General features: G+C 47.0%; 1 protein-coding gene across 2 annotated transcripts in view; it reads left to right on the plus strand.

Moving 5' to 3' along the window:
- Positions 1 to 21,353, plus strand: part of LOC119394021 (protein UBASH3A homolog) — a 57,707-nt gene that overhangs the window by 789 nt on the left and 35,565 nt on the right. The window contains exons 3-5 of one of the 2 annotated variants that reach the window (XM_037661229.2): positions 1,398 to 1,584; positions 12,714 to 12,909; positions 17,204 to 17,302. In XM_037661229.2, coding sequence (XP_037517157.1) covers positions 1,398 to 1,584; positions 12,714 to 12,909; positions 17,204 to 17,302 — 482 coding nt within the window. The remainder of the gene's footprint in view (positions 1 to 1,397; positions 1,585 to 12,713; positions 12,910 to 17,203; positions 17,303 to 21,353) is intronic. The other variant, XM_037661230.2, reaches the window with a different exon arrangement.

Here is a 21,353-nt window from a genome sequence, read left to right on the forward strand (position 1 = left end):
GTCGCGAATATGAAACCGCCATCACTATGGGAACTCTCCAACGCCCTGAAAAGAACATAACCTTGTTTCTGTACAATTTGCCCTCAAAAGACACACTGGCTGCATCTCTAACGCACAAAGCACTAATGTATTAAACGCTCAAAATTTTAGAGCTTCAGTTTCTGCACGCTGGACACATCTGACAACTTTCATATAATGCAAACATGTGATGCTCACATTCTCTTAGCTTCTCAGTTGCAAAAATATTGCTAATACAAGAGCGCGAACACACCTACAGAGACTGACAAAATGGCTCTCTACTTCCAAGAATATTTTTAAAATTTTGATAGACACCACAATGTAAACACGGTGTGCCGTTATTACGCCAGCCATAACACGTGCTCGTGGGAATCTGTCAGATATCAAAATGAACTATCTCAATCCCTTCTGCACACAGCCAACCCATTTCACAAGTAGAGTGATGTGTCCCTCAGTGTCTTGTCTCTGTTTTGCTCTTTAAACAATGTAGTAACAACAAGTGCAAGTGCAAAAATGCAAAAACACTCGTGCTTTGATTTAGGTGCGTGGTAAGGAACAAACACCTGGCAGTCAACAAATCTGAGGTCTGCAGCGCACCTACCTCGTAAACGTATTTCATTGCTTTGATGCGTAGAACTCCAGAATTTAAATATTTGGTTTGGTGTTTGTCTTCATTTGGGCCCTATTGCCATTTCACACTCATGCCACATGGGCACAGAAAATGGCATTAAATTCCTAGCGTCTTATGTTTTAAGGCCATTTACATGAAGCTGAACATACTTAATGCATTCACCAGAACTCGTACTGCTAGATGCACACTCTCGAAGCCATAGCTTGCGTGGTGCAGCATATTTGAAGCACATGAAATACTCTATATCATATTTTATACATGGTTTTTAACAATGCTCATGTCAGAAGTTGCACTTGGCAAACTTCTTCAGGTTCGCCTTGCAGCGGCTTTCACACGAAGAGGTGTCATGTTGCTTCTGCAATGACCAAGGTTCCTAGATCAGTTGCAGCGATGTAAACAGAAACTCAAGCTAACAGAACCTTAGTATACTTGCTTCTACATTTCACTTGTCTCAAAGGCAGAATATACTTGTAACTACGTGTTTATTTCTTTGCTATTACCAAAAAGTCGCTCACTTTAGAAGGTGCTCTTATCGACGTCATTGGGTCAGTTGTCTTTAAATTTGGACGTGTGGCAGCTCTGCTAAAAGAAAATTGTCAGCAACCGAAGGCATTAGCAATGGAATGTCATTCATTGTGCCCATGTGGTAGGGATGTTAGTTGCCATACACGTCATGCTTGTATGCTTCCTGTTCGTCATCTGTCAATACTCAACTGGGCTCCCTCGCATTGTTTTCATCCCTCACCAGGCTCTTAGCTCATGTCAACGACCCCACCTTGGACGACAGCACCCCTAGGGAATATATCCTTTACCTCTGCCCGGTGGGACCACTTCTGGAGCAGCTGCAGAAGTTCTCTCTCCAGTCTATGCTGCAGTGTGGACGCAATGGTGCACACAACTACCTGCCACACATCACGCTGTGCTCTTTTTTCCAGGTGAAACCCCTTCGATATTACTTGAATTTGTTTGCAGAAAATCACGGTGAACTGTACTGAAGCATACGCAGGGCCCCTAGCGCTAATTATTATCTGTTTAAAGGGACACTCAACAAAAATAGGAAGAAAGTATAAAAACATCAAAGTTCCGCTCAAAAGACACGACTGTTCTGGCAAACAAAGTTTATTTCACATATTTAGAACTGTTGGCTGTATTTTTGGAGGGTTTGAGTGCTCTAGGAGATGTGCATCGACGGCCGTGACGTTAAGTGTCCCTGCGACAGAAGCGGGATGCACACTTTCCTGTCCTGCTGCTTCTCATTCTCCACCTCTCCTTTGCATCCCCCTTCCGCAAAGGCGCTGAAATGTGCCCCACCCGGGAGCAATGTTCGCAGCCGGTGCCGTTCGCACTGATTCTAGGAACAGTAGTGGAAGCAGGGCGGGTTGAAAGACGCGGGCGACATTGTTGGAGCCATTAAGCATCACCTCTAGTTCACGTCATGGTCGCTAGGCACGGCAGTTTGTGAAAAATGCATTAAATTCATTATTTTCTGCTAATTTCTGCCTGAAATGAAGGTTCTGTCTACCGATTTCAGCACTCAATCTTTCAGTTGGGCTGAAAATCTCGGTGGCGAAAATTTTGTTCAGTATCCCTTTTGATCCACCTTTTGCATGTTCGGAGTGTACATGCGTCATATCCCAGTGGCAGGCGCTGGAAACATTCTGTACAGCCAAGGAAGGGCTGGAGAGAGTGCATGCTGGCCTCCAGACTGACCGTGGTACAGCTTGGGCGGTTTGTAGAGCAGACGATGTGCGAGTGGGATTGTGCAGGTGGCCAGAAGCAAAGTCTGCACACTAGGCCGACGCGATACCGATGCCGAGAACTCATCGACATGCATGAAACTGATGCCAACATTCGGTTGACGAGCCAACAGACTGCCACAGGGAACATCGTTGACAGCGAGTCACCGTTGTGTTCCTGCTTATGTGCCGACAAAACCAGTCTACCAACTGTGTGTTGTCTGAGCGATAAAACGCCGCTGCCCTCGGAACACACGGACGCAGTTCAAGCAGTCGGGTAACAAGCGTGGAGGTTTATTAAACACTTCTTTAACATATGGTGAGCTCGCCAGCCAAATTAGTAACACGTAACATGCTAAACTTATACGTTGACAATGAATACTGGGAAAACAACACGCACACTCAAGACAATATAAGACATACAATACAATATAACATATAAGACATACATAAGACATAAAATACAATAAACCAGGAAGGCGGCGCCACCGATGCACGACTCACCACAAGGGCCCGAGGGAAGCGAGCCGCGGCCCCCCCCCCCTACCCCCCCCCCCCGGACCCACAGTGGCAGACGTCCATCCGCACGCGCCGCCACACCCCAAAAGAGACTCACTCCTGTTTCTAGGCGCCGGCTGAAATTCTCCGCGGCGGCAATGCCGGCGGCGCCACCGCACTAAACTCGGATTACAGCCAGCGCATCCCTGACCTTGGGTGAACATCTCCGCTTACGCACAGAGCACGTGTGTTGCAAACACAGCGGCCGCGCCCAAGCTATGGCAGTCGCCTTTACAGGGGTGATATAGACCCTTTTCGAAAAAGGGCGCCCCTAGCGCTGCGCACGCAAACTACAGTCCGCCGCCATTGTGAGGGCACCGCAGCAGACGACACAGGCTTCGGCAACGTGCCAGTGCGTGACATTTCAGCACCGCCGAATCGGGAACTGTCGTCAACGTTTTTCGTACAGACGGCGTGCTGCAATGGTGCAGACGTGCTGCGTTCCCATGTGCCACCGTCAAGGATATCACGACGAGAACAGCGATAACGTACGCGATAAAACGTGAACAAACGCACGTGCTCTCTCTACGTACATGATGTCAAACGGACGTGTGGAAGGCCGCCGTTTTGTAAACGCGCTACAGAAACGGACGTGCTTATTTCACAGCGCCATGTGTAGCATTGCTTTTTCGAATGAATAGTCTTCTCCCGAGTGCCTCCATGCGGTGAATTGCGATAGATTGTTTGTGCAGAAATGCTTCGAGGGTTCGTAAGGCTAGCCAGAAAAATAAAAATCAAGTTGCGTACCGTTCATTTAGTAGCGACAGTACTCGCATATCGTAAGCCACGTGTCAACATTTTTTAGTACATACAAACAGGGGCGTATGCAGAAATTTTTTTCGGGGGGGGGGGGGGCACCACCTTGATCTGAAGTGGGGGCCGGGCAGGCAGATGTGAGCGGATGTCATTTTGTGCTCTGGGTGCCATGGCAAAAATATTTCGGGGGGGGGGGGGGGCCGGGCCCGATGTGCCCCCCACCCTCCCTGGCTACGCCACTGCATACACATACAGTAAAACCCCGTTAATTCGGACTTCACGGGACCAGAGAGAATGTCCGAATTAACCGAGGGTTCGAATTATCGCGAGTACGATCAAAACACTAGAAAAATGTTTCCGCCACCACCAGACTTTTATTTCTTAAAGAAGTCGGTGATCGCGGTTTGCTTCGCGGAGGCAACGTGCAAGGAAATCACAATTTTGCTAAGTTCCTGAAGGTGGCTGTCCGCGCACACTGTGCCGCAAAGCGGCGGTCTAGCTGACGCAGCCAGGCTTGAAATATTTCGGCCGTCATCCAAGCCTTTCTATTAAAGCGGTAGTCGACAGGCAGCTGCTTAATGTTCTTAAAACATCTTGGCTTCGCAGCATTTCCGATCACCAGCAGCGGCAGCTACTCTGTGCCGGTCATGTTCGTAGCCAGAAGAACCGTCACCCGCTCTCTACTCCGTTTCCCGCCGACGCACGGGTCCCCCTTAAACACGATCGTCTTCTCGGGCAGAGCCTTAAAGAACAGCGCTGTCTCGTCAGTGTTGATAATGTTGCACGGCTCGTACGTAGAAAGGCGTGCGGAAAGTCCGGAACGCCAGGCCTGCACAACGCTTCACCGCGCACGTTGCGGAACACCAGGGGTGCTATCGCGGAACGATGCCTTATGCCATATTCTATGCTATTCTCATCATCCACCACTCGTGGCTGGCTGATCGCGTTGATAACGCGGCCTCCATGACGCGGACGGACCGTCGCCATGTTGCCTGTTGCTGATGACAGTAGCGATGCGCTGCCTTTCATTGTGTATGTGCCTCCGAGATGCAAAGCTCGTTTTAAATCTCGGAGGCCATAATCCGATCTCGTTACCTCGTTTTAAATCTCGGAGGCCATGATCCGATCTCGAAGTTGTTAGATGCGCCGTCGATTTCGGCTGCGAATCCGAATTATATCCGAACTGCGGCCGTGGCGGTATCCGCTGCTGCTTCCCCGTCTCGACCCGACCTCGGTCGGGAGTTCGAATTAACCGAAGCGCGGTCGAATCTGTCCGAATTAATGAGAGTTCTCAGCCATAGAACAATGCACATTTTGGACGGGACCAGACGCCGCGTCCGAATTAACCGAAATTCCGAATTAACGGGGGTCGAATTAACGAGATTTTACTGTATACCCAACGCGCGGCGTCCGGAAAATAGTTGCGTGGTGTGGCTTGCGGCAGACAGGATTTTCGCCGGTTGCGGTCGCATAGTTCCGCGACAGTGACGTCCTTCCTTTTCTTCGGTGAGAAGTTTGTAGCTTCGGCGAGCCTTTTTTTCCCGGTCCGGGCACGCACGCGAGTTGGCTGTGGTCACGGTCCCGCAACCGCGGCAGTCGAGCCAAACTGCTCGTCCAACCCGTTGAAGGGTACAAAATATTGCTCATTGTGCATCGGAAGCACCTCAGAAAGACCAACGGAGAGTACTAAGAGCTCGTTCAAGCACGCAAACGGTGAGATTTCAGCGTATGACACGGAGAACTAGCCGCCAGCACAAACATCACAGCACTCACGCATTTGACGGCTCGCTTCCCATGCCCTCACGATGGCGCTGGCTATCCCACGCTCCTTTGCGAAGCGAAACTGACGAAAAGCCCACCGTCAGGTGGCGTATTTATGAAAAGGGTCTATAGCACCCCCACATCCCCCCAACCTTAAATCAAACGCATATCCCGGAAAAAAAAACTTAAAACTAAACAGCTACACAAGCTCTATGAAAGAACATGTGGCGTAAATGTCCCTACAGAATGTCCGTGCCCCACGACACAGCCGCTGGTCGACACCGCTGCACTGGCTTGACCTCAGTCCCGGAACCGCAAAGGCAACGTGGCCGTCGGCGCGAGAGAGCGTCGCTCGCGCCGACACGTCTTCTGGTTGCGGGCAGCACTCACGAGGGCGCCGGTTTGAAGGCAGCTACGCAGGTCACGGGCATGTCAGCCAGCGGTGAAGACGATGTGCAGCAGACAGCCAGCCGCGCGTTACAACTGCCACTGCATACACTCTCGAAAGAACGGTGCAGTTCGGCCAGCAATGACATCGGCGGTGACTGAGACGACAAATGCAAGTGAGAGGTTGCCTTTTCTTAGTTTAATCGTGCCGCGCATGCTAAAATAAGGGAAGCGGAGTGCAACACCTCAACGCCACGATCCAACGGGTTGTGTCCCACGTGCAACAGGCAGCTCCACAGAGCCCTAGGCCTAACGACTCGCTCGACAACAATCGGCATCCAAAACAAGCACCCGCACAGGTGCAGAAGAGGCAGCCGCGAGGAGACATCAGCTCTGTGAGGTGGCCCTACGCTCTCGCTGCACACAGCAGCTTACCGAGCGATCGGCACCCACCATCCCGGACGATATCACGACGCCCAGGCGTCAAGCCGCAATACCAGCAGCAACGACACCTGTGGCCCTTGGCCACCCGGCTACACAAGCCGCGGCTCCTAGAGTCAAAGAGACAGAAGAAACTATTTAGAGAAAACTCGGACAACCTACGAGGCTTCCGTACTCGCTCACTTTGGGCTTGCCTACAATCCACGTGCTCTATGCCTTGCTCTCCCAGGATGCGGACCATGTGGCTCTCGTACCGACACTCAACGACCTTCTTAAAAATAAGTCTGCCACTTGCGAACAGAAAAAAACCGTTAGCGTGCCGACAAGTTCAAAGACTCCACAGCAACCAATCTCCTCGCTCTCAAGAAAGCACGCCGCCGACGCTAGCGATGAAAATCCCCCCCTATACTTACTTTAACCCGGCTCACACAAATGCTGCCCCGAACCGCGAAAACTGTCGTCCGATGCTCCAAAGGCCCCACGTTGGGCGCCAGTGTGGGGTCTGAGCGATGAAACGCCGCCGCCCTCGGAACACACGGACATAGTTCACGCAGTCGGGCAACAAACGTGGACGTTTATTAAACACTTCTTTAATATATGGCGAGCTCGCTGGCCAAATTAGTAACACGTAACACGCTAAACTTATACGTTGACAATGAATACTAGGAAAACAACACGCACACTCAAGACAAAATAAGACATACAATACAACATAAGACATAAAATACAATAAACCAGGAAGGCGGCGCCGCCAATGCACGACTCACCACAAGGGCCCGAGGGAAGCGAGTTGCGGTACCGTCCCCCCCGGACCCACAGTGGCAGACGTCCATCCACGCGCGCCGCCACACCCCAAAAGAGACTCACTCCTGTTTCTATGCCCCGGCCTAAATTCTCCGCGGCGGCCATGACGGCGGCGCTATCGCGCTAAACTCGGGTTACAGCCAGCGCGTCCCTGACCTTGGCCGAACGTCTCCGCTCACGCGCAAAGCACGTGCGTTGCAAACACAGCGGCGGTGCCCAAGCTATGGCAGTCGCCTTTACAGGGGTGATATAGCACCCCCACAACTGGCACAATTGGCCGCTGAATGAAAACCTCACACTGAAAATGCATTTGCCTCAACAGCTGCGCTTGCATGCATTCATGATCACACGTACTTTAAAGGCCAACTCCGGCGATTTTTCGAGGTTGATGGATCTCAGTGAAATTCGCTGGATACGTTCCTTTGCACGTTTCCGTCATTTATGCCAAATTACAGGCTTGAGACAGGCGCAGATTGTTTGCAAATTAATTTTAAAGATTGTCTGCAAACGCCCTCCTGGCTTCCCACAATTATTGGCAACATTGCGTCTGTGACGTCAGTATTGGCAAGGTGGCGGAAGTGACGCAGCCGAGGGCACTGCTAACTTCGGCGCTTAGGCCGCTACAGTGAGCGTCTGCTGTGCACAAGGCGACAGACAGCGTTGGTTTGGCCGGCGCTTTGCTGGTCGTACCGGCTGTCATAGTTTTCATACTCCGTGCCAGCGTGACCGGCATGCCTTGCACGACATCCGGTTCGTTCGTAACAACGTCTACGTCATACGTAGAGAGTACACTCGGTTGGGTTTCGGTTTCGGTGTTGCGCTTTTTTGCTTATTTAAAATTATTCTCCACTTTTGCAGAGTAGTTCTGCTATTGGGCCCGTAACAGGAGCGTCTCAGGAGCATAAAAGCACCATTACTTTGACATGGCCAAAAAATCGCCGGAGTTGACCTTTAAACATGCTTCCGAAGTTGAAATCCACAATTTTCAGGCCCTTGCCATTCGTCCACATATAGTTCGAGCAGGTACTATAGAGGAGGAGGAGGAGAAACTTCATTTATCCCAAGCAGGAAGGGTGCGGTGGTGGAGCGAGCAGAGGAGCCTACCCGCCGTAGGTCTTGGCCCAATCCAGGATGTGGTCCTGGACCTCAGGCGCTGAGCTGCACATTGAAGCCTCCCACTGCTCCTTACTACTAATATTAAGAGATTTAGGTGGTGGGTTCTGAGTACACCCCCACGTAACATGTTCCAGATTGGCTCTTTGATGGCAGAAGATGCATAAGAGGAAGGGATATATAGTAGGGTGTATAAGATGGCAGAAAGAGGGAGTAGGGAACATACAGGTCTGTAACTGCCGCCATAGTATTTCGTGGTGGCGAGTAGCTGCCTGGTGTAAGAAGGGGTATATGGCGTGCTGAAGGCGGTAGTGATTTGTTATGTCATGGAAGGTCGAAAGACGATCTCTCACACTGATGGGTGCCATGTGGTCTAAGACGTTGTCAGTGGCCTGCGCTCAGCCCGTCATTCCTTGAGCACAGGCATGAGCCGCCTCATGCCTGTGCTCAGGCATTAGGTGCGGAGCTGTGCACAGGCATGAGCCATTGTGCACAGCTCCGCATGCACAGGCGTGCATATGAGAGCAATGTCCTGCGTGGCGGGATGTTTATTGAAAGGCCAGTAAAGAGGCTCCGACTTTTTTTTTTTTTTTTTTACATCTCCCAAATAAGCTCGCCAATTCGTGCAGGCGCTCCATTTCGAACAATTCCCGCGACCATCTCCAGCAGCTGTCCAATCCTCCTCATACGAGAAGTGATGTAATTTTGCCCATGACCAACATTACGTTGCACCGACTTCGTCGATTGGTCCTCTGCACTACGAAACTGCGCCTGGGCCCTGCGGCGATGTGGTTTTGGCCGCGCATTTACCGCGCTTCTTCACCATGCCACTAGGGGGACCCTAGCGCCACTCTGACACGAGTGACACGTGGAGGAAGCCTTGCTCGGTCGTTAGCTGTGTGCCAGTGACGTAATCGCTGATGTCGTGTTACATTGCCGAAGTGGGCGTAGTCATGACAGTGGGCTACGCCTACCCCTCCTGGCTGCCGAAAAGGGTGGCAAAGCCAAGCAAGAAACCAAAACCAGCCGAAGCGGGTTGTTCTATACCCTGTAACTTCCTTATTGCAGCACTTATTTGCAAAATTCTTGCGGCAGCACGTTCACATTGTACAAGTGCGCAGTTATCGCTTCATCATGCATTTTGGACCGCGGATTTTTTTACTGGCCTTTTAAGTATTGAAAGGGCAGTTTGTGAGGTGCACCCTGCACTGAAGTTACATATGGCAGTATATTGGAGTCACTAACAATTATAGTGATATCAGGCATGGACAAACCTAATGTAATGGCAGCCTCCTCTGCCTCCTCCGAAGAGTTGACTGTGATGGATGCCGTCGTGATTGCCTTGTTGTTGGAATCCACAGCAGAAAGGGCATAGGAGGAGGAAGATGGGTATTCTTATGATGCCATGAAGGCCTCAGCGCGTGTTATTACCCATCTAAAGCTATTTACAGAAATAATTCCACAGTAACAGCAGCTTTTCATTAACCTTCATCTTAATGTCAATTCAGGTCCAACAGGGATGGCCACATGCACTCTTTGTCAGCGTTTATTGATCTAGACATGTTACTATGAATGAAATCAACACTTGCTCAAACTTGATATGGGTGGCTGGCGAGTGCTTAACATAGTGCATTTCTACTATTGAAACATGTACGTTTTCGTGTTGGACACAAGTATAAATATAAATGCAAGCTGAGGCATTGTGGCAGTCTCGTTTCGGTGTGCCACATTCGTTCACTGGCCCATCGCAAGGTGACCGGTTTCGTCAACGTAACTTGCACAAAAAAATTACACCATCTCCCGCTAAAGGGGACCATGAGGCGATGCGAAGCCAGAGCACTTGCACGATCGCGTTCCGTTGGCGTTCGTTGGGCATGCTACCGACCTCGAAGAGGTACGCTACGCGCGTCGTATCTTCCATCTAGCCTGGCCGTTAATTCTCACAGGGCAAGTGGGCAACGCGGTCGACAGGCGGGCGAGAGGGGGGCAGCGGGGGCAGAGAAGGGGAGGGGACGCGCATGCGCTCGAGCTCATCGCGGCGTTGCACAGGAGAGAATTTCGGCATGTCTAGCCCGCGTTTCAGAGAAAGAGTGGAAAGGGGGAGGGGAGAGGGGGAGGAGTGATGGGAAGGGGAGAGGGTGAGTGGAGAGGAGGTGTGTGGAGAGGGTATGCGCATGCGCAGTAAGGGTGGTCACGCCGCACACCACCGGATTGAGCTCGGCCTTAAGATACTCCGCATCTAAAATCCCACTGCATGGGATGACACACCGCTATTGGTCGTGCCATTCTTCTTTGGCATTGGTGTTTTTAACTAAAAGCATAAATTACTAGAACAATAAAAAAATAATAATTCCAGGTCCCTTCACGCCATTCCGCATGTGGGCTTCAAGGCTATCTGCCACATGTGCGTTCCCTTTCATAAAGGTGATGGCTGTACATACTCTTTGTTGTTCACAAGGTACCACGGCACGCCACCACAAACAGCTACGCCATGCAGCCATTGCTACTTTTTCTTTTTACGTGACAAACCGGCCTTCATGCTCATGAATTTCCTTTCTTTTATATTAATGCCTTGGCACATGCTCGGGTTCAGGTAATACAAATGAAAGCAGAAAGCGCATTGCCGGTGAAACGTTTGTACCCACTCCCACACCAAATTTTTGCATGGAGGGGTGTGCAAATAACTCTGGTAGAGCTTGTGTATTACCAAATGCAAACAGCTTAGCAGACTATGCTCATACTGGAGAGTGATTTTTGCGCTTTAGCACACTATTGTCTGTCACTGCTTCTTCGGATCACAAAGCGCTGACATGCCATGCTGTGAACACTTGCCTGATCTGGTTTAAAAATTGTGAGCTGTGTATAAGTGCTTCAATGTACCATGGTGTTCCCTGATGCATGTGTCATTATGTCACGTTTCGGAAAGTGGTCACACTGGTATATAACATTGATGCTTTCGCGCTTTCTGTGGCTTGCTCAGTCATCTGCTGTGCCTCTACTCTTTGTGTTTCCCAATGTAACAGACTACTTGGCAAGCCAGGGCGAGTGCTCAAACGTTGGCATGTTCTGTTCCCACATGAACCAGCTACTGCATCAGACGCATTTTCTTGATGGGATGTGAAACCAAGTCTGCTTTTTTTAGAAAAGCTATTATACCAAATTATTTTATACCAAATTTAATATGCCCTCAGGCTGGGCAGTATTTTAACGGGATAGTGCCAAGGAACCTGTGTTGCAGGAAATGGGGTGTTGTGAGAAATCCCTTCAGCTTTGCCAAAATTAATTCAGTAGTATATACCGCTTGCTTGAAACGAATTTAGCCCAAGTGAAATATTGTAGCAGTTGACTTTCAACAGGTCACTTGATTGTATCGTTCCTATTTTAATAGTGTTTGCACATAGAGAATCATTTATACCTGTGTCACATGGGCACTTTTGAAAGACCATCCAGTTGATGGCCGTCAAAACACCACAACTCCATCGTCTCGATGGAGTTGTTGCTCTGCTACACAGCAGTTTTGAATGGTTGTTGAGTGGCTGAGGCATTTCACCCAAAAGCTGTGTGCCGCTGCGGATCTTTATTTTCCTATTCATGTCACCTAAAGTTAAATAATATAAATTCACTTAAAAGCACTGTTACCACTCTTGCTTTTGTGCAAACATTTCAGTAAAATGTTTATTCTTAGTTATGAATGTGTATCTAGTTTTTAAATTGAGCCGCAAAACTGTGGCGAGCGATACACGGCAAGGCAGCATGATGAAGACAAGCACGTTGCTGTTGTTGAGAGTATGTGTGCAGTTTGCACATTTCAAGTGGCAAAAATATTTATTAAATAATTCACAACTCTCATATATACTGCTTTGAAAACATACTGGTTATTTTTTTTTCTAATCATGAGTACGAGCACACTGTAAACGAGAGGGCACATTCACTCTGTTTCAGCTTCCGTTGCTCAGTGGCTATTGAAGTTTTGATAGAGTTGTGGGGTGCTCTGTTGACTCGAAGGCCTTCAAAACATTCCGTGTATTGACTGAATGGTGCTTGACCATGCAGTCAATAGACTATCGGTGGGAAAGCCTTCGAAACGCCCATGTGACATGGGCATTAGTAGTGAAGTGGCCTTTCTGAGAAAGGGCCCTTGACTGTCTCGCAATTAAAATGGAGCTTCCCACATGTCTCTGCACCAAGCTGTTCGCTGCGACAGTTTTACTTCATAACTAAGCATTTCACGTACCTTCGTCGTGTTTGGGGCTGTTGTGATTTTTTTTTGCTAAGAGCTGGAACAGCAGGTTTGCGAGATTGTCTGTAAGGGTCACTGAGCTGACATAGAAAAAAAATTTTTAATTCTACTGAGTTGTGCAGTTTGGGCAAAAGTAAAATGTGGTGCACGGCAGGCAAAAACATTCTGACATAGAGGATCAAGAAATTATTAAAGGCGTACATAATTTTTTTTTAATGTTCGCAGTAGTGAAACAAAGTTGTCTTAGTCATTAACTGTTTCTTTTCAGGCCCCCGATGATGCTATTGGGCATCTCAGTCGAGCACTGCAGCATGTTGTGGAGAAGCTGAAACCAGAACTTCCAGAGTCTATTAAGCTCGAACATTACACCTCGCAAACGTTTCTCGGGCTCTTTGTAGCCGAAGAACACAACGATGCGTTAAAAAAGCTTGCTGTTTATTTTATGAGAGAGGTCTCCGAATTTAGTGAGTATTGCCTATTTTCTTCTTTCTCTAGTTTGTGGCTGTTTCGTTAGATGCGTCATCAGTGTGGTATACCTACTGTGTTCTTTTTCCTTGCGTCGTGTAATTCTCAAGCAAATACTTTTATGTTACTATTATAAAAAGTATTTCCATAACTACGTCTCTTTGGCATAGGTCAGCACAACTCACGAGTACATTGATATTCACTTCACAGTCGTTTCATAAGCATGTGATAGGGTGTTAGTAAATGATGGAGGGTGTGAGCTGATCAGAGTAGAAATGAGATGAGCAAGTGCCATTAAGTGTGCACTTGAAGGTTGTACCATGAACATTGTTCATCATCGATAGGAAAGAATGTGAATCAATGCACATGAGCACCCGCTTATTCTGTCAAGTTAAGTCTGTTGTTACAACATTGATATGGTTATGACTGATTACGTGTATGCATGTACTATCAGTCATATAATAAATTTATTTTGCATCTCAGTGAGCATTTGAACGACATAGTTACAGCTGGAAAGAAGGACTTTGAGTTTGTCACGTTCCGTATGCTACATGGCATTCCGTACACATACTTCAGCAGTGGGTGGGGGAGGGAGGGTAGGGCGTCAGGACATTTACATATTCTTCCTGGATATTTGCATGTATGCTAGATGCTAATATTTTTTTAGCAATTTCTAACCTTCGGATAGCTATCAGTTCAGCTTGTTTAGTGCTTGTTCTAACTTGTTCATTGTGACAGCAAGGCTAAAAACATTGCTTTCCAAATCACTGTACGCTACAGTAAAAGCTCATTGATTCAAACTCAAAGGGGGCTGTAAAATTGTTTGAATTAAGCTGAGTTCTAATTAGCGGGCGGGCACTAGAATGTACGGACATCGCACTACACTGCGTGGGCAGAACCCAAAGAAGCCACCACCTCTGGACTCATGCTCGTGAATTAGGCAGTACTACACATTTGTGGCAGGTGATTTTGTAAATCAAGTTCATGGAGCTCTAACATCAAGCAGAATTTACTGATTAGTGAGGGATATGCCAGAAAAAAACAGCGACATGCATTCATGTGAGAAGTGAGCCTTAGTCGAAACATATGGCATTAATTATGCTCCAAAACATGTTCATTTACATGGCAGAGTTAACACAATCAAAATTAAAAATGATCAGTAATTTGCATTTGCTTGCACTTCTTCTGTCGCGACTCCATGGGCATCGTTTGCAGCTTGCCCAAGAGCTCCAGCGCAGTGTCCAAATTCTCATCTGCAGAGAAGAATGCTGCTGTTTTGTTGTTTTTGCATCTCTAGCTAATTTGGTTTGGTTTGGTTTTGCAACACATTGTGATCACTCTGGGTCAACTTCTGCGAGGAGCGATGAAAGCCAGGGGGCTTCCACTTCGAATGAACCGTTGTGGATACCGACACGTTCAAATTATCGGGAGTTCCCCCCCATAGAAATACACAGGGCTGTGAGGATACCAGAGCGTCAGTTCGAAATAACTGTAAGTTTGAATTAACCGAGTTCAAATTAACGAGCTTTTACTGGATATCATTTTGTGCCTTGAATCAATGATATCTGCGTTTTGAATGCCTTTTGTTAATAAATTGTTTCGTGAGAGCAGCAGAAGCCTGTGCATGTGCAGTCAGACTTTCATAATTTACCCTGATGGTTTGTACATAATTTCAATATCATTCACTTCCTCATAAAAGGGCCCCTCATTACACCCCACTGCAAATTTTGGTTGCACAGTTTAATTAAAACTGCCCTGTTTTCATGGCACCAGTAGGCGATTTCCATTATCGGAAAATTCACTTCTCCTCTTTTGCTGCGGCTAGTGTTCGTAAGTATGCAAAGAACATCGAGGGCAGGCATTGCTTACTGTGCATTCATCAGTAACATTCCAAGATGTGCCTCTTAAAGGGACACTAAAGGCAAATATTAAGTCGACGTTGATTGTTGAAATAGCAGTCCAGAAACATCGTAGTGCTACTTTTATGCCAAGGAAGTGCTTATTTTGAAATAAAATCGCGTTTTAGTGCTCCGCATCACGTTAGCGCACTTCAAATCACCCGCCTGAAATCAGACTTTCATACGTCACTGCTAACGTGCCCAAAGTTGCCCGCCTTTACTGCCCGGCCGCCGACACTAGTAGCAGCAGAGCGAAAGTAGCCGGACCCACAGCAGCAACAACGGCCATCGAAGCCATCGAAGCTTGCCGCAGTCGCCACAATGAATGTGGATGGAGAACTCGACAACGAGACATTGGCTCGCGACGCTGGGCTCCAATTCAGCGACTTGAGCCCCGATGAACGCGGTATGCTGCTGAGGGCTCCTAGTGCCGGCGTCGTTGCATGCGGCATTTTGTCGAACTTTCTGTCAGAGCGACTTTCACGAGCGCGCAAAACATATGCGGCAGTATGCGATCCCGAAACTACCACTGAGACGCGACCGCGTGAGCGAAGCAGGGCGCCAGGCGAAGCGCAGTTCGGCGAAAACGGAACTTTTGAACCACGCGCACCGTTCCCCATGGCAGCGCCACAGATGTTCTTTTACAGCGAAAGCTGTTATGAGATCATTTCACCGGCCGTTTTTGGCACCATAGTTGTCCGCCGCCTGTGTCCGTAACCAGTATCGCTCGAAATAAGAAAAAAAAGCGAAATAAGAAAAAAATTCCAGGATGGAACGAGGTTCGAACCTGGGCCCTCTGCGTGGCAGCCCAGTATTTGACCTCTGAGCCATGCCGGTGCTTGAAACTGCTTTGCAAAAAGGTCCTATACAGGCTTCATGTCGGGAAGGAACCGCATTAGCATATGCAATATAGCGTGGTGGAAGAGTAAAATAAGCACCAAGAGTCGCACAACGCGAATTCTGTAACCAGGCGTCACGCAATGCGAATTGTGCAACGAGTATGTTGTTGAATGCTTCCAACCCATTACAAAGGGCTCTGCCATAATTCTTCATCGTCATCAGGCACAGCATCAACAAAGTGCGCATAATGCCTTACATGCGTTTAGCAAGTACCACGGCTCTCCGTAGAATGACGAAAAATGGCACAGTGCCTGCTGCCCTACTTCTCAAAAATTACAATGATTTATAGCGTAGTGGGTTCCTCGCAAGTGCACGGTATATTTGTTGCCAAGGAAGCCCATAAGCGCATGATCCATTTCCTCGGGGTCTCAGTAAAGTTCTTCGCCTCCCCCCCCCCCCCCGTCTCTCTCCCACGTCAACGTATATTATACAGCATGACAGGAGAGGGAAATAGCGACCGGGCGTCATAACTGGTGGGCCGTTTAAAGCTTCCAACTCATTACTAAGGGCTGAGCCATAATTCTTCACCGTCATCAGTCGTCGCGTCAACAAAGTACACATAATGCCTTACAGACGTGTAGCTGGTGCCTCGCTTCCGCGCAGAATGACGAATAATGGCTTAGTAGGTGCTTCCCAACTTCACAAAAATTGTGATTTATGGCGTAGTGGGTACCTTTCTAGCGTACTTGTATTGTAGCCCCAAGAGAGCTTACAACGGGCTCTAAAAACGCCGCTCTTCCAGCTTTCACTGTGACTGTGCTGTGGTTTCAGTGCAGGCCTGGCGTTTTTTTTTTTTTTTTTCCATGAATGAAACGGAAACGAACAAACAGCCTTTTATTACGTCTTTTGATGCACGGAAGGTTCTTTTTTTATTGATGCTAGTTTGATTACTAGTGATTTATTGTAGGCAGACTCTCATACGTCATCGGGATCACTTCAAAAATGTCCCACTCATGGCGCTAATCATGTGATACATTTAGCTTAATGTCTCGGGTAACTAGGGCACTGCTGTTGATAATATTGCCGTTTTAGAAGTTGTCATACATTGAGCTTTCACTCTGACATAAATTGCTATTTGCCTTTAGTGTCCTTTTAATGGGGGGCACGCATGTATGTGACTTTCACTCTTTCTCAAAGCGCACCTCCCCCAAAAGGAATTGGACACTGTGTTTTTTTGAAATTTCTACCATTTTCACATCAGCTGTTTCATACCTTGCGGACGCAGTTGCCACCGAGCGATCTACATGCCACGCTTTTTTGAAATGCCCGGCCTTACTGAGGGGCCCTTTAGGCAACTTCAAATTAATGGAAGTCAGCTATGAATTGTAGCGTATCTTTGCATATTTAATCACAGCATATGTTGTGTTGTAGTAGCAAGATTTACTACTCTGCTATGCATGGTGATGAGTGTTCACACTGCATACTTTTACTTTGTGGGCTGTGTGAGCCATAACACGACTAACCGCAGGTTGTGCATCGTGTTCTGTCTTTGTAGTTGTATCCGATATCGGGGCACTGGAGGTGTTGGGCACTTGCTTCCCATGGTGCTCGTCTTCTTATTCTTCCCTTAGCAAGACTGCTTCGCGAAACAGGCGTAAGCTCAGCACAGACCACTCTCTGGCAATCGCTCCCTCTGCAAAGGCACACGCTAGCTCAACTGCATGTTCACTTGCACATATTCCAATGATAGTGATGATGATTGTGGTCGCAGCACTGTAAAGTAGGGTACACCTGGTACGATGCACTGTCTGACACGAAACATGACATTGGGGTGCAACTTCCGAACGATCACTTTCTGCGGGTTTCACGTAACTCGGCACCTAACAAGTTGGCATCCACGAGCGTTCCTCGCACAGTGCATTAAGAACATGATTGGGATTGTGCAAGGAATGGTGCCCATAGCAGCAGCAATGGTTGCCAGCAGGTTACAGGGCTGGTATTTTAGAATGATCATCTTCACGGGATTACCATGCAAGCAATGCTATTGGCCATAGAGCCAATGCATAAGGTGTTGTGTAGTGCGAAACCTTAAGGAAATGATTATTTGAGAGTATTGCCCAAGAATCCTGTTCAGAGGCTTGGTGGTCACTGTTTCTGGCATGACTAGCTGCATCAGAAATCGTACCATCTGTTCCCTGTTTAATGATAATGACAATCTTGAAGCGACAGCCACATTGAACTTATTTCAAGATACCCTCAGTGTGTAGTTACCTGATGTAGGTTCATTGATTTCTAGCTGTGTGATCGTGACACTGTTACCGTGAAGGAAATGCACACCTGGGTATGCGTGCATTAGCTGCAAACGATATTTCGTGCATCTCGGTCAGGAAAACAGGAGGACGATGAAGCATGCGGTGCAGCATAACACCTTACCGGAGATCTTTAGTAGTGCGTTCAGTGTGGCTGCCGCTTAGTTCTTGCGTGATAGCAGCAGACACTTTCAGTGAAATTTTTGGAACATGGCGAGCACCGTGATGGTCAGCCACCCTACTACAAAGCATGAGCATGTAATAGCGAGCCCAGCCTCTTTTCTTTCTATTTTCTTTTGTTCTCTTTCTGTTTCATGTTATTTTGTCTCTGTGCATGACTTCAGAATTGCTATGATAAATGCACAATAGTTGCCATAAACAAATAATGCAGTCAAAACCTTTATGAGTGAGAAGATGTCAGTCGCTGCTATTCTGTATTGTCGAATCAACCTGCTTTTATTCTACCTGCAAATGGGATTAAAGATCAGTGACATTTCTTCAGTGGAATGCCCCAGTGACTAGCCGTCAATCATCCATATGGACGATCGATAATTAATGGCTAATTAATGACATAACTAAGGACATTCAGCAGCAAAGATGACACATGCACTAACAGCATACTTTAAATATGTTCTTCATTAAGGAAACACTTAAGTGAAGGCTCTCTTGAGCTCCATTAGTAAATTACTTTTCTAAGATACCAAAAAAGGAAAGACTAGCCAAACGAGAAAACATGCAAGAACAAAACACAGATGGCACTGCCACCCTCAATTTTCTACACTAGCTCTCCATAAAATCATGGATATTGAGAATATTTAGTTTGTTCTAGCTAACTTTTCATTGGTAAGGTGTAGCGACATGTATTGTGATGAAGCCTATCACTGATGTTTGTAAGTTTCTAATAATTTTGCTTAGCCGCTATGTCCCAAATACAAAAAGAAAGAAATTGAAATCTGTCGCATCAGACTGATTGATGCAGCGGTGCTGGAGTTTCAATGCCAAATAAAAACAATGACGAAAGTTTGGCATGCACTTTCGGTTCCAGCAACCATCCTGCTGGCATGAAATTAACAAAATGTGTGTTCTGTCGGTCTAAACTTAGTGCTTCCCTCAGTGTGCCTTTAAACCTGAATTGTGTATATTTAGCAGGATCCTTGTAGTTTTCTCGATCAAAACATTGCTTTAATGTCAAGTACAGATGCTTCTTGCTGGAGGTTTTCTGATAAGCTTAGCCACAAAAAAGGAAAACGGCTTTCTTTGTCTCTTTGGCCCTTGCTTTGTCGCCAAGAAAAAAACACATTCTCTCTCTCTCTTTTTTTTTCTTTTTTTCGCATCTGACGTCATTGCTGCTAAAGAACTGTACATTTAGCTTAATATCTCACATGTGAAACACTATATGCCATTATAGATCATACTGCGATGTTGTAATTACTTTTCTTTTTAAGTGTTACGCTGGAGTGTCATGGTAGAGAAGCTATTGTTATGTTGAGACCATGGTCACCTACTATCAGAAAAAAAGAAGTTAATCGGCTTCGCTGATAATCTTCTTGCTCTTGTGCAACTTGGTTTGTTAGCAACCTCGCTATGAACAACATATTATCGCAGCGAAAAATCGGTTGTTCGAATTTCACGGCATTTACTGGGATAGCAATTGTGCTTCTTTGTCTAGAGTCATTGCTATGAAAGTGGCATCGATTGCTGCCACTCAGAAAGGGTCCGAGAAAAAAAAAATTGGAGAAATTTTTCTAGCTGCGACATACAAACTGCCGGCTTGGTGGTCTCCGCTGCTGCATTTGCTGACCTACATTACAATGCTGTCTGGGCCATTCGCAACATGCGTGATGCAAGCTAAACTATCAAAGGATTTATCTGCGAGGTTATCCATCTTGAAATTCTTGTTAAGCGAGTGTAACTTGGAGGCACATTGATCGTGCTCAAGGGAGAAAAGAAAGCAATCAGTGCAAGGTAACGAATCGAGATAAGTGCAGATGCTGCAGTTTGTAAATGCATCTTCAGTACCCCCAACGCACGATAGCCTGTTATCAGCTATGGGTGCATCGGTGCACGCAGAGCCTCACTAGGGCCACTGACATTATAACTACTTATCCAGTGATAAGTGCATGCGTGTACATAAGGCAAAAGCAGAAGTTGGGCATCGGTGCGATGTTTGTGGGGTCTCTTCTTCTATGTCCTTGCTTTTTTGCATTACCTTCATTTTACGTTGTAGCAACTCACCCGAATGTCAACTTACTGAAGCAGGGCTGTTGGAGTACACTCAGACCTCATTATAACAGTCACATCTGCCATGAAAATAATTTTGTTATATCCGAAAATTCGTTATAAACGTTTATTTGTAACACTGTAGCTATGACAAGACTATTCCCCATTTACTTCGCTATAACCGATAATTCATTATATACGTGTTCGTTATATCGAGGTTTGAGTGTACTCGGCATCCAAGACTGATGTGTACTGGCAGTGAGAAGCTTAGTACACTCAATCGAGATGTCAGCATTGGTGAAGACAAGGTCAGGAAAGACTAGTTGAATTCGCACCAGGCCCGTAGCCCGGAATTTTTTTCGGTGGGAGGGCCGACTTGCTGAAGGTCTTGACTATTCTGGAGAAACACTTAGTTTCATTATTGATTTTCGGCACAAAACCCCCCTCCATGAAAATTTCGGGTGGGCGCGGGCCTTGGCCCCCCTCCCCTTGTTTGGCACCACACTGTGGGAAGACTTGCCATGTAGTGTTGTCGTGGAGAGAGTAAACGCTGCGGTTTCACTAGTGTCAGTGGGATACCCTTCAACTAGGGGAACGCGTACATTCAAAACATACAAATAATGAATAGCGTTGTCCATCTCAGTTGAGTCGCTGATTCTAATAGTCACTATCCATAAATGTGAATGATTTACTGGTATGTTTGTAATTCATTAAATTGTCAACTATAAGAAGTTACACAATGAAGCACGCTTCACATCAGTCGGGGCGGAAGGGGGGGGGGGGGGTCCAGACATTCTCGGCTAAACCAGTGAGCAGTGCGATAACAAGCACAACAAAACAGGACACCTATAGTGCGAGAAACGTCTTCAAAGCACTAAAAAAACACTTGTGTGTCTTCCTTTTCTTTGTATCGTATTTCGTTGTCTTTCTGACCATCATGCTTAGTATAACTAGCCCAATTTCTCATTTTGTTAGGCTAAGCCACTATCACTAGCACTTTCTGAGAAGCCCTGAGCACGCAAATGAATTGCTTATTTTTTCCTAATGCTCTATTTGTACTCTGAATGAAGAATGTTTGATGATGTGCTTGTAAAGACAGAAGGTTACTAATGATATGATTATGTACTAACACATCAGCTATTTTATATTGATGGTGAAAACAGTCATTTGATGTTC

This window comes from Rhipicephalus sanguineus, chromosome 5 (genome assembly GCF_013339695.2).
Source record: "Rhipicephalus sanguineus isolate Rsan-2018 chromosome 5, BIME_Rsan_1.4, whole genome shotgun sequence".
NCBI lineage: Eukaryota > Metazoa > Arthropoda > Arachnida > Ixodida > Ixodidae > Rhipicephalus > Rhipicephalus sanguineus.